Source organism: Quercus suber, unplaced genomic scaffold, assembly GCF_002906115.3.
Source record: "Quercus suber isolate HL8 unplaced genomic scaffold, Cork oak 2.0 scaffold_167A, whole genome shotgun sequence".
Taxonomy (NCBI): Eukaryota; Viridiplantae; Streptophyta; class Magnoliopsida; order Fagales; family Fagaceae; genus Quercus; species Quercus suber.
In genome coordinates this window covers 1-16,286 of record NW_027071807.1, presented here as the reverse complement: position 1 = coordinate 16,286, position 16,286 = coordinate 1, and the positions used below count along the sequence as shown (strand labels likewise).

Sequence of the window (16,286 nt, the reverse complement as noted above, 5' to 3'; positions counted from 1 at the left end):
GTGTTCCGTCAAAAAAAGAAAGAAAGAATGAATATAGAAAACTGTAACGTTTCCTTTAACCGATAATTGTGGCATAATTGACGCTTGCCTAGTGAAAACCACGATTGGTCTGTGGAAGGCACGAAGACGCTAGTGCGTTTGTTGGAAACTGGCCGACCTTACTATATTGTCTCCAAAGAAAAGCAGAGCCAAGCCAGGTGTACACATTTCACATGCAACAGGAATTATTTATTGCTGGGAGTATAAAAATTAGCTTAATTGCCTCAAATTAACAACTACATAGGTTGAATCAACTAGTAAGGTGCTACTGTCCCCAGTGAACCCAACCATGTGCCTGTTGACAAGCGAAATCCCTTCGTCAACGCAGACCGAAGTTCGGCTGCCCAAAATGGAACTCAATCAACCTGACTTTAATCCCCAAAACTTTTTGGGTCAACTTTATCTAACACTTTGAAAACCAAATATTTGAATTCTTTATCTAAACTTCGAGACACATCAACCCCGAAGAAAACTGTTTAACATTTGGAATTACTCTCAACTAGAACAGCCAATTTTTTAATTGGTAACTTCTATTAAAGATTACAAAACTATATTTCCCACACATCCCTTCGTCTGTGGTTAACAGAAGCAACAGGCAGCGTGTATGACTAAAAGCTTTTATCCACATTAAACGACTAGTTTTCATTTTACATTTGCCAAATCAATGTGAAATAGCATGACACATGACCAATCAGAGCAGAGACATAGAGGATGACCACTAGAACCGCCGAATATCTTTTGGTGGTTTGAAATTAAGAGGATGAGTTTCTGGTGTAGCAGTCTCATCTTGTTTCCACATTTTAATTGTCTTGTCAGCTTCACAAGTAATAAGCCTTGAACCAGTTAAATCATAGGAGAGAGCATAGATACCAGCTTCACTATCCAATGAGCCTGAAAGCAAGTATTAAGCAGTAATTAGTGCCGACCCCATTTATGGTCACTTCCACCCCCACAACCACAACCATAAAGAACAAATGGAAAATGCACAAAATACATACCAGGCTGTACAATTGTTTGGGATTGCTGAAAATTGTGACCACTCTTCCAATCCCAGAACCACATACTCCCGTTGTCACCTTGCATAAATAAAAGGAGGGAAGATAAGAAAGATGTAACTATTTATTCTAGAAACCAATTGTCAACCTCAGTGTGGAGTTACAGGCAAGCATCATTTTTTACTTCCAGTCCAGAAAAACAAAGAGGGGAAAAAAAAAACAAAAACAAAACAAAAAACTCTTATGCAAAAGTAAAATGCAGATGGTGTGCCTCGACATCAGACACCAAACCTATTTGAGATAGAAGTTAATTCACAACCAGAATGTATAAAATCCCTACCTCCTGTAGCCATCACACCCTCCTCGTTGACAGCCATTGCATTAATTATAGTTTTCTGCTGAGATCTGCACAAAAATACCAAAAGCATTGGAATATCAGTTTATCATCAGACTTGGTATATAACTGCTACTTGAAAACATAAAATAGCATATGGATAAAACTCGACCATGAGGCTGGCTATTCACTCACTTTTTCCTGCTAATGTGCAGCGTTGAGAAGCCAACTGACCTATGGTGTGTTCCAGCAAACTCTGCTATAAACTTTTTATATCTACTCTTCTTCTATCTGATAAATATACATTCAATCTACTCTACAGAGTTGAACATAATAAAATAAGAAATTGAAAGATTTCGTTGAAATTGCTCCTTTGGAAATTTCCCGATGCTGGGATCTTGGGTAGATATGGGTGATATTTTAGTAGGTAAACTAACAGCTTAGATGGCAAGAAATCTAGTATGCCCTAGAGGACAGATTATTATGAGCCGTACTTGGCATTCAGGTATCCTCTTCAAAAGAAGTTTGTCTAAAACTACCTATAGGTGGTATGGGTCGAGTTATTGATGTGAGGTTCCGATAAATTATTTAATCCCTCCCTTTGGTAATGTGTGAAGGGAGGGTCACCAGACTATACTACTAAGCACTCTCAGTATTTTCGTGTTTCTTTCCCATTAATCTTGTTATGCTTGATGTTTCTTCAATTCCAACTACAAATCCATATCAAGAACTATCATTCAAAACCTTGGAGATAGTAGGCTGAAGGAAACAATTTGTGATATATGCAAGCGGTCATCAAAGGCATCAATTTGGTCAAACAAGGGGTTCCAGTTTCGCATGGTCTGAACAGCTTGACTCTCTCTCTCTCTATGATAAGTAAAGTCCATACTCCATACCCTCTCTTGGAGAGATCAAAACTAGATCTGAAATTTTTTAAGTAAAGGTAGGTGGCGTTGGTTTGGCTGTAATGGTTCTTTCAAACCAAATCAACTACACAAAAATAACAAAACTAAATTAACCTATAGATGACTGGCCATGGGTATCAGTTGGAACCACTATTGTTTACCCAATTCAGGACCTTCTAACATAGCATGAATTGTAGCTTAGAGCCTACATCCAATATCTTACACAACAAGATAGTAAAAAGTACATAAAATTACTAAGAGAGCCTAACATTATCTATTAATAAGAATGTAGGAGATGATAATTCTTATGACTCATTGTGGATTTGACATAGGAGACTATAACTGGTCATGATAATTGTATAGGTGGATTCAACTGTTGTCTACAACAACCCCCTCAGTCCACGTTATAAAAGAGAGAGAACTAAACCTCCCCTTGACCCTGCCAAGACACCAGCGGGTCTATTAAAAAAAATCATATTTGCGTGCTTCAAAGGAGTAAATGGCCAAAAAGCCTTTGCAACTCCTTCCAATCAACCATCAAATATGGATTTCAGAGATGAGATGAAGCCATATAGAACACCAACCAATTTAACAAATGAATTTTACTCAATTGCTGAGTTGTAAATTTTATTGACAAATAATTCTCTGATTGGAACAGCTGGTGAATTGCAGGGAACTTAATAGCTGTTATATGATACCTTGCTTACAATAGAAGTAGGTGCATCATTAAATCTTGTAGACCAACATCTTACAAGAGAAAAAGGTTGTGAAAGTTAAATGGATTAATAACTTGTAGCTTGGGGACTCGCATCTCTTGACTCCATCCCTTTGTTCATAATTCTCTTCTTTTTTGTAATTAATTTTGCTGTTTTTTTCCTTCTTCTTTTTGCACTTTTTGACTACTATGTGCTTTTCCTACATATTGTAGTGTCTTTAATATATAATATCTTACCTATCAAAACAAAAATAAAAAACTTGCAGCTTTCACATAGCTGAACTTTATTTAAAAATGGGTCATTATGTAGTTTTCAATTATCACCCAAAAAAAAAAAAGAATGAAAAGAGCATCACAATCTACTCATACTAAAGGAAATGACACATATTAATATCTTAATAAGGAGAGCAAATTGTCTACAAATAAACATAAAGAGAAAAGTAGGCAGAAAACTCACAGCATGTTGTGTAAAAATTCCCCTCTTGGAAGGTTAAATTTCTTGATGTTATCAGCTGATGCAGATGCAAAACAATTCCTGAAAAATAAAAGTGATAAATGTTTTTTTAGTAAAAGCATGATATTACAAACCATAGCTGTGTTATTTCCTAAGAACCATATATATATATATATATATAAGAGAGAGAGGAATGCACATACTCTGTAGGATGCTGTGCCATTGCTCGCACGACTTTTTATGGTGTGTGAGAGTTGACATTGTTTTTCCTGCAAAGTAATAACTGATAAGTGAAAAGGAAAGAAAAACCACCCAAAAAAAAAAAAAAAAAAAAAAAACCAAAATAGCAATATTGAAATTATGATATAGTAATAGAAATCAATTATCAAAACGCAAATTAATTACCAAATCTGAGGTCCCAGAACTTGATGGTTGTATCATGGGAGCCAGTAACAACTTGTGGATCCTGAAAATATGAGAAACATAATTTCATTACATAACGCAAATCTAACCCATTGATGTATAAAGCCCCATATCCATACCAAAATATTAACAATACAAATCTACCCACATCCTATGAAAGAGAAATACCCCCCCCCCCCCCCCCCGGGGAAAAAAGGGAGAAAACTCAGGAAAAAAAAAAAACTGANATAAATTGTACAGAATACATCATGTAGTTCCCAGAGTGAACATATGACGTTTTATTTCAAACTAGAATAAAAAATCAAGAGACCAATCCAAAACTTAAAGAAGATGGACTGAATTACACAGAATCACCTAAATAAGACATCCAAACAACTAATGACTCTAGACCAATCTTTGTCAAGCTCCTAAGCAAGTTTGAAGCAACAGATCCATGAAAATCATGTAAAGAAAAACTTAAATACCTAAATTTGGTGGGGCACTTTGTAAATGCCAATTTTATTTAAGTGCCACATTACAATTGTTAAATAGTTATTGATTCCAGATCCTAGGAGTCTATTACTAGCAACAAAATGTAAAATGCTTATCATCAACCTCCCAGATTAGAGGGGTGTTGTGAACTCCATTTCAGTGGATGCTCAGAGTGGGATTTTATGAAATGATTTTTAACTGATTGCAGCCAAGTTAATTATAGAAGAGTAGAAAGCCAAAAATAGATGCTCACAAGGTACTATATTACCTGCAATTCAGTTCCCTGCATTTTTCTGCAACACTAATTGGTCCATCTGGAGGATAGTGAATACCACATCATCTAAAACTACAACTCAGCATATGGATAAAACTCGACCATGAGGCTGGCTATTCACTCACTTTTTCCTGCTAATGTGCAGCGTTGAGAAGCCAACTGACCTATGGTGTGTTCCAGCAAACTCTGCTATAAACTTTTTATATCTACTCTTCTTCTATCTGATAAATATACATTCAATCTACTCTACAGAGTTGAACATAATAAAATAAGAAATTGAAAGATTTCGTTGAAATTGCTCCTTTGGAAATTTCCCGATGCTGGGATCTTGGGTAGATATGGGTGATATTTTAGTAGGTAAACTAACAGCTTAGATGGCAAGAAATCTAGTATGCCCTAGAGGACAGATTATTATGAGCCGTACTTGGCATTCAGGTATCCTCTTCAAAAGAAGTTTGTCTAAAACTACCTATAGGTGGTATGGGTCGAGTTATTGATGTGAGGTTCCGATAAATTATTTAATCCCTCCCTTTGGTAATGTGTGAAGGGAGGGTCACCAGACTATACTACTAAGCACTCTCAGTATTTTCGTGTTTCTTTCCCATTAATCTTGTTATGCTTGATGTTTCTTCAATTCCAACTACAAATCCATATCAAGAACTATCATTCAAAACCTTGGAGATAGTAGGCTGAAGGAAACAATTTGTGATATATGCAAGCGGTCATCAAAGGCATCAATTTGGTCAAACAAGGGGTTCCAGTTTCGCATGGTCTGAACAGCTTGACTCTCTCTCTCTCTATGATAAGTAAAGTCCATACTCCATACCCTCTCTTGGAGAGATCAAAACTAGATCTGAAATTTTTTAAGTAAAGGTAGGTGGCGTTGGTTTGGCTGTAATGGTTCTTTCAAACCAAATCAACTACACAAAAATAACAAAACTAAATTAACCTATAGATGACTGGCCATGGGTATCAGTTGGAACCACTATTGTTTACCCAATTCAGGACCTTCTAACATAGCATGAATTGTAGCTTAGAGCCTACATCCAATATCTTACACAACAAGATAGTAAAAAGTACATAAAATTACTAAGAGAGCCTAACATTATCTATTAATAAGAATGTAGGAGATGATAATTCTTATGACTCATTGTGGATTTGACATAGGAGACTATAACTGGTCATGATAATTGTATAGGTGGATTCAACTGTTGTCTACAACAACCCCCTCAGTCCACGTTATAAAAGAGAGAGAACTAAACCTCCCCTTGACCCTGCCAAGACACCAGCGGGTCTATTAAAAAAAATCATATTTGCGTGCTTCAAAGGAGTAAATGGCCAAAAAGCCTTTGCAACTCCTTCCAATCAACCATCAAATATGGATTTCGAGAGATGAGATGAAGCCATATAGAACACCAACCAATTTAACAAATGAATTTTACTCAATTGCTGAGTTGTAAATTTTATTGACAAATAATTCTCTGATTGGAACAGCTGGTGAATTGCAGGGAACTTAATAGCTGTTATATGATACCTTGCTTACAATAGAAGTAGGTGCATCATTAAATCTTGTAGACCAACATCTTACAAGAGAAAAAGGTTGTGAAAGTTAAATGGATTAATAACTTGTAGCTTGGGGACTCGCATCTCTTGACTCCATCCCTTTGTTCATAAGTTCTCTTCTTTTTTGTAATTAATTTTGCTGTTTTTTTCCTTCTTCTTTTTGCACTTTTTGACTACTATGTGCTTTTCCTACATATTGTAGTGTCTTTAATATATAATATCTTACCTATCAAAACAAAAATAAAAAACTTGCAGCTTTCACATAGCTGAACTTTATTTAAAAATGGGTCATTATGTAGTTTTCAATTATCACCCAAAAAAAAAAAAGAATGAAAAGAGCATCACAATCTACTCATACTAAAGAAATGACACATATTAATATCTTAATAAGGAGAGCAAATTGTCTACAAATAAACATAAAGAGAAAAGTAGGCAGAAAACTCACAGCATGTTGTGTAAAAATTCCCCTCTTGGAAGGTTAAATTTCTTGATGTTATCAGCTGATGCAGATGCAAAACAATTCCTGAAAAATAAAAGTGATAAATGTTTTTTTAGTAAAAGCATGATATTACAAACCATAGCTGTGTTATTTCCTAAGAACCATATATATATATATATATATAAGAGAGAGAGGAATGCACATACTCTGTAGGATGCTGTGCCATTGCTCGCACGACTTTTTATGGTGTGTGAGAGTTGACATTGTTTTTCCTGCAAAGTAATAACTGATAAGTGAAAAGGAAAGAAAAACCACCAAAAAAAAAAAAAAAAAAAAAAACCAAAATAGCAATATTGAAATTATGAAAAACTCAGGAAAAAAAAAAAACTGAAAATGTGGATGGCCCTCATCTAAATATAGAATCAGCTAGCAAATATACAAATATACATGTATATTTATATATACGAATTTTGGTAGGAAACATACACTACCCTAGAATCAAATATCAAATTAAAAAAGATAATATAAAGCAGAAAAAGGATCCACATACCGTAGGTCGAGTAAACACTGAGCAAACAGTGTTGTCATGCCCAGATAGAGCATAAATTTGCTGCTTGCTACGAATATCCCAGACCTAAACATTGTTGCATCAAAACGAATAACATCAGAAATGAAAAACTTACTATGTTGAGAAGTAAAAATAGTGCATCTGTTATGATATTGTAGAAAGTACTTTTTATTGTACTGAAAATTTCCATACCCGGCAGACAGAATCACGTCCCCCTGTCAGCAAAACATCAATTGTGGGATGAAGAGCCAAACAATAAACGCCACTTAGATGACCGTGATAAGACCGGATGACCTGAAGAGCAATTAAAATGTCCTTAAAAACCAGAGTTGCTAATACAATAGAGAATTGAACACTTGGATTACTTAAGAGGTTCTGACCTTATTCTGTTCAAGGTCCCAACATTTTACTTGTTTGTCATCACCAGCAGAAAACATGTACGTATGCTTGCTGCTGACAGCAAGGCCTACAATCAAAACAACAATTTTTTTACCATGTTAATAACTGGTCAATATGGCCATTATCTACATCATTGTTAGCCAACAGAATTTGATGTATCATCAATAATTCATTGGGGACCAACCTCGTATTTGTTCAATGTGTCCCGTTAGTGTGAGTTTTAGCCTTCCACTTGCCACATCCCATATCTGATAAAGCAAAAATTAGAGGGTTAAAACACAGTAGTAAATTCCTTACTAAGAGATGCCTAGAAAGGAGAGAAGCAAACTAATGAGAGAGAGAGAGAGAGAGAGAGATAAAAAGGTATAAAATGTTGAAGGACATCAGGGTTGTACCATCATAATCCTTTGTTTTCAAATCTCAGAAATATTGCATGATTAGAGCCCTGAGTTGGTAAACCTCAGAAATACTATCTCTTGATCCATCCATTCTCGCAATAACTAAGCTTTGGTATCAGCTTTCTTTTAGATTACTTTGCTTAATTTTGTAAAATTTTACCAAATTTTCTGCCCAAGCTTCACCAATACATTTTATAATAACAAAAGTCCCCCAAAACATTTCCAAGTTTGCAACAAGTAATGGCTGGATCATCTAATCAGGGCCACATGTGAGAAATAAAATATTTGATGCTATAGAGAACAGGAACAAAAAATTTAATAGCACAAAAACCAGAAGGCAAATTATAAAGGGCTCAAAATTAAGCCCAAATGAGTATGATAGCACATCATCAGAAAAACTCTTTAGGACTAATTTGGATGTACTGAATTGAAGATGGATACCTTGATAGTGCGATCTGCAGAGCCAGTACAAAACCACGTATTACTTGGATCAAATGCAATAGATCTCACCCATCCCAAGTGGCCACTGATGACCTACAGAATTAAATTGTGGGCATTTTAAAATGGCTTGAAGGCAAAGGTGCAGCAACAAAGTAATGCATTCATATATATAGAGGTGCAACCAACCCTATCTCATATAACAGGAAAGGCCAAACCAATGAGGATAAGTATTTTTTATATCTAGTATGCCCCACCCCTTTCAAAAAAAAAAAAAAAAAATCATATATGTTTCATCTTAGCTGAGCCTATGTGTAGAAATCCTGTGTAGACGAGGTTCCCTTCTTTACAATTAAATTTCTTAAATATTAAAATATATATATATACACTATTTAACAAAATACCCTTCCACCATTGCCCTGCCACCCACAGCCTATCAATCAATAATTAAAAAAGGAAAAAGAAAGAAGGCTTACCCTGTAGGTCTTCCATGGTGCATGCCATAGAGGCCGTGGCCATTTGCTTGGGATTCTTTCCATTATAGCAGCTGTAGATAAATTCCTACAAGAGGAAAACCAAAGCACTTTTAAGACAAACCAAAGAACAACATTTATATGCAAGATAATGCAGCATAGAATGACAATGTTCTATTGACCTTCAATTGTCTAATGGCATCTTAGAGATGCTATGAAGACAAATTAATTTTCAATGCTCCCTAAGTGCATTTCCAGAGGATACTATACAATAACAAGTAATGATGTGAATGTCAAAAAATGGCATGTATGCCAGGATACTATAATAGAATGAAATTAACCTGATGATATGGTCTTTAAACATCTCAAAGGATTTCAAACTGATGTCAGACATATCAATGTCAAACATATCAAAGCAACCACAATGTGAAAAATACTTAAAGAATAATTCCACACTTCAATCATATCAAATTCATCTCCATTCACAGCTATACAGTGTAGAGAGCATTCCTTTAAAAAAATTACTACATGGCTGCGGAAACTGTTAAGACTCTATCAAAAGAGAATGCCAAGTAGAATAATTAAATGAGAGGTGTAAGCTACTAAGAATGAATTAATGGGAGAATACAAAACACTTGTCTGTATCTCACAAACATAATACATAAGAAGAATATAAAACCTTTCAGATGACCCTGAAGCAGAAAAGGCTGTAATGCTTTTGCTATGTAGACCACCATCATTCCTGGCAAAACCATGAATCATCAGCACAAGTTTAATACAACGGCAAAGATTTGATAAATAAATTAATAAAAGGAGGTTAATGTGCATTGGAGGTGTGACACAATTCAATATTACCATTCCTAAATCCAACGTTTATTAGATCTGATTACCATTCAGGGTATTATTCAACCCCCCTCCCCCCTTCCCCAAAAATACAAAATAAACAAGCCTTTTATGAAGAAAAGAATACTAATAGCAACCAGTGATAGTAAAGTGGTGAATCTAGAAATTATTAAACCTCAATGTTAACTGACATGCTATGAAGGAAATGCAAAAACTATTTGATAAGGGCACAAGCAAAATAGGGGCAGCATGATAGGATAACTGAAAACGCGAATACAATGAGTGTATATGTCTGCATGTTTTTGGAGCTCAACAGTGACAAAGTTAGAGAGAATACTTACGGTGCCTTTGACTGAATAGATGGACCGACAACTAGTGCATTTTGAGCTCCTCCCTTCTGGCGATCACTAGAATCTTCAAGACCTACAAGACCCAATAAAAACATATCTCAATATTTCATTCCCACTTGCAATTCCAGGGCACATAACACCCAGGAAAAAAAAAAACAGTTGCATTCCACTAAAAATACTACACTTACAACTCTCTTCCTATATATTTTTTTACTCACTCACCGAAAGGAAAATTATTTTTACATTTACAATTAAAATCTTAATTTCTTGAACACCACATATTACCACTCTTTGATATCAAAGAAATCAACAATGGAGTATAATTAATACAATTCTAAATTCACATCCATCGTCAAGTTGTAATGCTAACAAATAAAACTTCTACACTCATACGAGTCAATAGCTCTACCACTTACACACTAATTTCCGCATAAAACTAAATACAATCTTGAAATTTAATCGTTACTGTAAAAAGATATCAAGGCCCATGTGTGTTATAGAACTAAATCCCAATCCTACTTGTAGTGCAAGCATCGTAAACCACGGGTTAGTCTACGATTATGTTTACCATAAAATTATAAATACCCACCAATGAATTCATTGTAATACGCAAAACTTAACAGTAAAAAATGTGCCCCACATTAATTCTCTCCCTCTCTCTCACTCTACCTCCTTTATTTTCTTCTTTATGTTTCCTCATGCACTTTATTTCGTACTCTTCAGTACCATGTTTTATCTTTTTTTAATAATTACAATACCAAAAATATATATCTATACCTGGAAGAGCAAGAGCATTGGAAGCCACTGGAGTTTGAGCAACAGCATTAGCTTGACGAGGAGGTTGATTCGCCGCGGCATTGATTCCTCTATACTCAATGTTTACCTAGAAACCCAAATCAAAAATTTTAATTCAAAACCCATCAAAAATCACAATCTCAAAAATAAATAAATAAATAGATAAAAATTCGGCGAAATTTTCACTAACCTTGTGGCTAATTCGAATTCTTTTACTGCAATCAAAAAAAGAAAAAAAAATCGATTAGAATTTTGAGAGAGAGAGAGAGAGAGAGAGAGAGAGAGAGAGTAAGAGAGAATTTGGGAATTAGGGATTGTAAAGAAAAATTAGAACCTTTCGGGGTCAGGAGGAGCGAGGTGAGAATGGAGAGGAGAGAAGAGATCGAGAGCACGTTTGAGGGATTTGAAGCTGAGCTTCTTCAGTGACTGTGGCTCCACTGCTTCCATCTCTACCGTTGGCCCTGGCATCTCAGTTTCTCTCTCTCTCTGAAATTGAATACGAGGGTTTTACAGACAAAACAAAGAGAGAGAATGAGAGTTGGGTTTAAGTTTTCACTGTTTAAAGCTTTATATATATATATATATATGTTTAAGGCAGTGACTCAATTTTATTTATTTATTTATTTATTTATATTATTTATAAGTTTTTTTGAGGTAAACTCAATTATTTTTTATTTATAAACTTATAGTATATTTGTACTTAATTTTGTCATATTATCAATAATTTAAATTAAATATAAATTTTCCATATATATAATTTAAATTTTTATAAAAAATAAACATAGAATCTAAAATTATGATAATCATTATTTTCCTACATGCTGATGAAGAATTAAAATTTAATACGCTAATTTTTATTTTTCTTTTTGTAGAAACTTCGTACACTAATTTTAAAATTAAATGATAGGATTACAGAAACTCTATAATAAAGTGACTTTGAGAATTTTAGTGGATTTTAATCCCTAATAACTAAAATTCTATTATTAAAAGGCTATGAATTTCTTTTCTTTTTTTTATACGTGGTGTTTGCACCAAATGAATTAATGTTATATATAAAATTAATGTGTTTTTACCTTATGGCTGATTTTTTTTAATAATTATTTTTGTTAATTTTAGCAAAATAATTTTTAATTAATCTGTATATTGCATAGGCATACTATTAATCACAATTAAAAATCGTTCTCAACTTTCTCTACATTTTAAAGAGTGCTAAATTGGATCCAATTATCTATTTCATATTAGATTAAACAAAATCACCACATTATAGGTATAGTGTTTTATAGAATTTAAATTATAACACAATAACCAGTTTTGAACTATCTATAATTCCTTCATTTTTATTCATTCATTTCAATGCTTTTATAAATATAAGTTTTTGATTTGGTTTATGTGATTTCTTTTAACTTTCGTGTGATTTATTTGTCAAGGATGGGATCTCTTTTGTTTGAACATTGCCAAATATTCAACATGCTTTCATTTTCAATCGATCTTTATACGATGGAACTTTTTATTGAACTAATCTCCTATAAATACATAATTGTAATTCAATATTAGATATCAATAGAAGTATAAACCAATTTCTTAGTGCATTAGTGCATCTCTCTCTCTCTCTCTTAATCTCATTCTTTCTCTATGAAGGGTGACTACCTCGAATTAAGTCAATTTCCCTACAATTCCTATCAATTCTCCTATAATTCCTATCCAATTCCATTAGAAACCACTAGGTTCCTAACATTTGATATCAGAGTTGTCGATCTCGAGATAGGTGAATATGACCGACAAGAAATCTTGAAGGACTTACAACAAATGGTGAATGAAGTTTCAGAGAGAATCAAGGCCTTGGTTGAATCTAACATGGCCATTAAAGAAGAACTCTCAAGATTGCAAGAGGATCTTGAAAACATGACGGAAGAGGAATTACAATCTCTTGATTCAGTGGAACGAACTCCTAGAATAAATCAAGTTACAAGAATCCACTGATATTGTTGTAAGCTGAGACATTGATTTATGTGTAAAAGTGGATGATGATGTTCATTTGTGCATTGCCCATGAAGGTCAAGTGCAATCATGCTCATCCTTTATTGTTCCATCGCAGGCTCGCAGCCTCCACTTAGTGTATCCAAGCATGAGACTATAATTGCATGTCCAGTTTAAGACCAAAGAATACTGGGCAGGAAACCGAGCCTTGTTGTGCAAAGCCTGGGTGTGGAACATCAAAAGAAGGTCTCTAAATTCTACAACGAAAACTTCTCATTTCCTTAGCTTCATGCAAAGGAGTTGAAGTTGATCTTGGCTACGATTGCTTTGATGGCCAAATTTATCTCATGCGTGGCTATCTTGGACACGTTTATAGTGGCCAAGTTTCTATCATACGTGGGTACCACCAAGCTTCTTTAAGGTTACTTCTTGGTGGCAAGCCCAAGTTGTTCCAAGAAGGTTCTTTGGTTACATTCATGGAAGCTGACGCCTACAATTTTCCTTCCTAAGACTTCATATCAGTAGATGGTGTCCTAATTACTCAAGAATGTTTTCTTAGAGGTAGTAGTGCGATAAATTCTAGTAATGTGATCTCCTATTATATACACATGAACTATTTCAAGATTATTGGAGATGTACTCTGTTTTGGTTCCCATATTTTGCTACTATTGTCAAATGATGAATCTAGTGAGTTGGATCCAAAGATAAGTGGGAGCCACCTTGGTATGATTGAGAAAATACATGTTCTAGAGCCTGGTATCAGTGAAGTGCAGTTGATGCCTGTCTTTGAAATTGATGCCTTGGAGTTACTTTGGCGGCTAGATTCTCAAGATTACATCGAGGGCTATTCGACAGTATATTTCTATACTCCTATTGGTTGTTGTACTACTGAAGTAAGTTGCCAACCCTTATATTCATAGTATAGATTCTTGCATGTTAGATGTAAATAACAATCCATTAAGCTCCATGGTCCAAGGGTTTGATTGTCCAAAAATTCAAGAGTCAAGGTTCCACTGGAAGTGTCCTTTTGTTGATCCGGTTAAGAATGAGATCGCTATGCTTAATTTATGGGCTTTGATTAATTGTTTTGTAGTCGGTGTGTTCGAAGCTGAGAATACCTAGGAGTATTGGTTTAGTGGCTGGTCTCCCCTCATGAAGATGTCAACTACAACAACACCTTGCGGGCAAGGTGTTTTCAAGGGGAGGAAAATATTAGGAATATGAAATAATTGTTGTAATCCCTAGTTAGTTAGTGTTAAGGACATATTTTTATGTAATTGGCATATCCTTTAACAAAATGTATTTTATTTGTATTTGGATAAATCTAAGAAGGTTCAAGATGATCATCACAAGTGGTTAAATTGAAGGTTCAAGATGATCATCACAAGTGGTTAAATTGAAGACATGAAGATTTCTCAAGAACTGCTCAAGAAAAGTGCAATCTGCAGGTTTCGATACCTCTTCGATAGAAGCTTGATCTGTCAAGATTCATTAAAGCTCAACACATGTCTCGATCTATCAAGCTTACGGGATTCAGACTATAGCCAGCAACGTTTTTATTCTAAAAGGCTATTTGTTTATGAGTTTATATAATCCTTATAGCACTAGGAAAACACAAGGTTTATGGGTTTGTATAATCTTTATTGGACTAGGAAAGCCCAAGGTTTGTGCAAACCTATTTGGAATAGGAGAGCTCATTAAACTCCTATTTAAAGGAGGTGGAAAAAGAAAAACCTAACCCTAGAGAGTTTCATAAGATTTTCTTTTTGAAACCTTAGCCTTCTCTTATAAAAGAAAGAGTTCTTACTGCGTTTCTTATATGCCTTTGGATTTTGTAACTAAGCAAAGTCTCTTGCACCAATATTGAAGATCTTATTGGTGTTTCTATGTGAAGTTACTGCAAATCAACTACAATAATCAAAGGGTTACTGTAGAATTAGTCACGTACTAGAATCCGTGCATCATTGGTTAGTCACATATTGGGAGCTGTGCATTGACTACAAGTCCAATTGGGTATTGGGGTAAAGGTTTTAACTGTCGGTTAGTATTAAGTATTGAGATTTTTTTTACTTGTAACTGCTTGTTTTGATAATAATAGATTTTCGGGAGTGATGACCTCGTATTCACTTGGTGGGGTTTTGCCTTGGTGGTTTTCCTCATTCGTAAACAAATCACCTGTGTCAAATTTATTTTTCATTGTATTTAAATTAGTTGGTGATTTGTTTGTGCTATCATGCTTATTACATGTAATTAAATCTAATTAATTAATTAATTTTACCAAAAGGGTCAATACATTCTTGGCCTATCAGTTAGTTAGTTAGTTGAGATTAGGACGAGTTAGTTAGGATTTGAGTACATGTAGCTAATTATCTTAAGCCATGTGGACCAATGAGATTTGAATTAGTCTCCTATAAATACATAATTGTAATTCAATATTAGATATAAATGGAAGTATAAACCAATTTCTTAGTGCATTAGTGCATCTTTCTCTTTGTCTTGATCTCCTTTTTTCTCTATGGAATGTGACTATCTCGAATTAAGTTAATTTACCTACAATTCCTATCAATCCCCTTTTAATTCCTATCCAATTCCATTAGAAACCACTAGGATCCTAACATCCCACCTCCTTTGTCCCATGCTTTGAAGCTTCACATTCAATTTCACAAAACAACTAACACCATTGTTGCCCATTCCACACCATTTGCAATTTCGATCAAGACTAAGTAATAAATATCATGCCTCAGAGCAGTTTGTTATAAATTGATCAAGCACAAATTCAGAAAAAAAGTTGGGGTGGATTCGAATCCAGTTATTCACATGAGAGACTAGACAATGCCACCAAGCTACAATGCATAGTATAATGGATATGATTATCTCTGTTATTAACTCAACCCATGTTCGTTTAAAATTAGAGAGAAATTTTATAAAATATTGAACTATGGTCATTAAATTGTCAAACCATATATATCATGTAGAGTGCAGCTCATGAATCCTACAATTTAGGATAAAGTTTAGCTATAAAATTAGTTATAGTTTAAAGTTATAACCTTACTAAATATCTTTTTATTGGAGGTGAATTTTAACAAATCCATTGTTGGATTACATTTTCTTCGTATATCCTCCATGCTTGCAAAATTTCTATAAAATTAAAGATCAGTAACTATGTCATCAATGAATTGTTTAAATTGCAAATTTTTGTAGTTTAAAATTATGTATAAAATGTAAGCCTATAGATCATATAGTAAATAATATTTAATTGACACAAAATTTGATATGTGTATTAAGAATATAAAGAACATGTAATTTAACGGTTAGATTTTCAAAATATGTAGTAATATAAATGATATTGAGTAAAATTGTAATCTTAGGCTACAACTAATTTTGTAGTTAAACTTTATCTCACAATTTATATTCAGCAAAAAAAAAAAAAAAA

At 34.1% G+C, this 16,286-nt stretch overlaps 1 protein-coding gene across 1 annotated transcript; it reads right to left on the bottom strand.

The window, feature by feature from the left end:
- Positions 1-449: 449 nt before the first annotated feature.
- LOC112013191 (protein pleiotropic regulatory locus 1) lies at positions 450-11,433 on the bottom strand. The gene is given in 18 exon segments (XM_065770226.1): positions 450-930; positions 1,038-1,115; positions 1,375-1,439; positions 3,446-3,523; positions 3,646-3,676; positions 3,679-3,711; positions 3,848-3,908; positions 7,163-7,246; positions 7,373-7,474; positions 7,561-7,646; positions 7,764-7,827; positions 8,419-8,511; positions 8,892-8,976; positions 9,568-9,630; positions 10,073-10,154; positions 10,859-10,964; positions 11,067-11,091; positions 11,211-11,433. Coding segments are annotated over 18 exon segments (1,443 nt in total). The 5' UTR covers positions 11,345-11,433; the 3' UTR covers positions 450-757.
- Positions 11,434-16,286: the final 4,853 nt, after the last annotated feature.